General features: G+C 55.9%; 1 protein-coding gene across 1 annotated transcript in view; it reads right to left on the bottom strand.

Moving 5' to 3' along the window:
* Positions 1 to 367: 367 nt before the first annotated feature.
* EMH_0047480 (eukaryotic translation initiation factor 3 subunit 11, putative) overlaps positions 368 to 811 on the bottom strand; it is a gene marked incomplete at both ends in the record, with an annotated part of 3,078 nt that continues 2,634 nt past the window's right edge. Inside the window, one exon of the mRNA XM_013496288.1 lies at positions 368 to 811. Coding sequence (XP_013351742.1) covers positions 368 to 811 — 444 coding nt within the window.

Raw genomic sequence — 811 nt, 5'->3', positions numbered from 1 at the left:
GCTGCTGCTGTTGCTGCTGCTGCTGCTGCTGTTGCTGCTGCTGCTGTTGCTGCTGCTGCTGCTGCTGTTGATGGTTGTGGTGCTGCTGCTGCTCGTTGTGGGGCTTCTGTTGCTGCTGCTGCTGCTGTTGATGGTTGTTGTGCTGCTGTTGTTGTTAGTGGTGCTGCTGCTGTCTGTGCTGCAGCTGCTGCTGCTGTTGCACTTGCTGCTGTTGTTGCTGTTGCTGCCAGTGTTGCTGCTGTTGCTTTCGTTACTGCTGCTGCTGCTCCTGCTGCTGCTGCTGCTGCTGCTGCTGTGTGTCTTTGGTGTTGCTGCGGGTTTGTGTTTGTCTTCTTTTTCTTTCTCTGTCTGCGGTAGCTGCAATTAATTAAAACGAAGGGATTTGCTGCTGCTGCTGCTGCTGCTGCTGCTGCTGCTGCTGCTGTTTTGCTGCAGGGGGGAAGGCGCATTTGCTGCTGCTGCTGCCGAAGCTTGTTTCTCTTGTCTCCTGTGATGATGCGTGGGTTGCTGCTGTTGCTGCTGCTGTTGCTGCTGCTGTTGCTGCTGGTGTTTCTGCTGCTTGTTGCTGCTGCTGCTGCTGCTTGTATGCTGCTGCGATGCTGTGGCTGCTGCTGCTATTGTTGCTGCTGACATAGAGGTTACTGATTGTTTTGGTGATGCTGCTGCTGCTGCCACTGCTGCTGCTGCTGCTGCTGCTGCTGCGGATGGAATTTGCTGCTGCTGCTGCTGCTGCTGGGCGTTGTGCTGCAGCTGCTTGAGGCGAGAAGTACAGCTCTGCCTGCAGACGACAGTAGAAGCCCTCGGGCTGTCT

The sequence above is a fragment of the Eimeria mitis genome, genomic scaffold (genome assembly GCF_000499745.2).
Source record: "Eimeria mitis Houghton genomic scaffold, Emh_scaff2021, whole genome shotgun sequence".
Taxonomy (NCBI): Eukaryota; Apicomplexa; class Conoidasida; order Eucoccidiorida; family Eimeriidae; genus Eimeria; species Eimeria mitis.
Note: the sequence above shows the minus strand (reverse complement) of the source record. Positions and strands in the feature narration are given on the sequence as shown.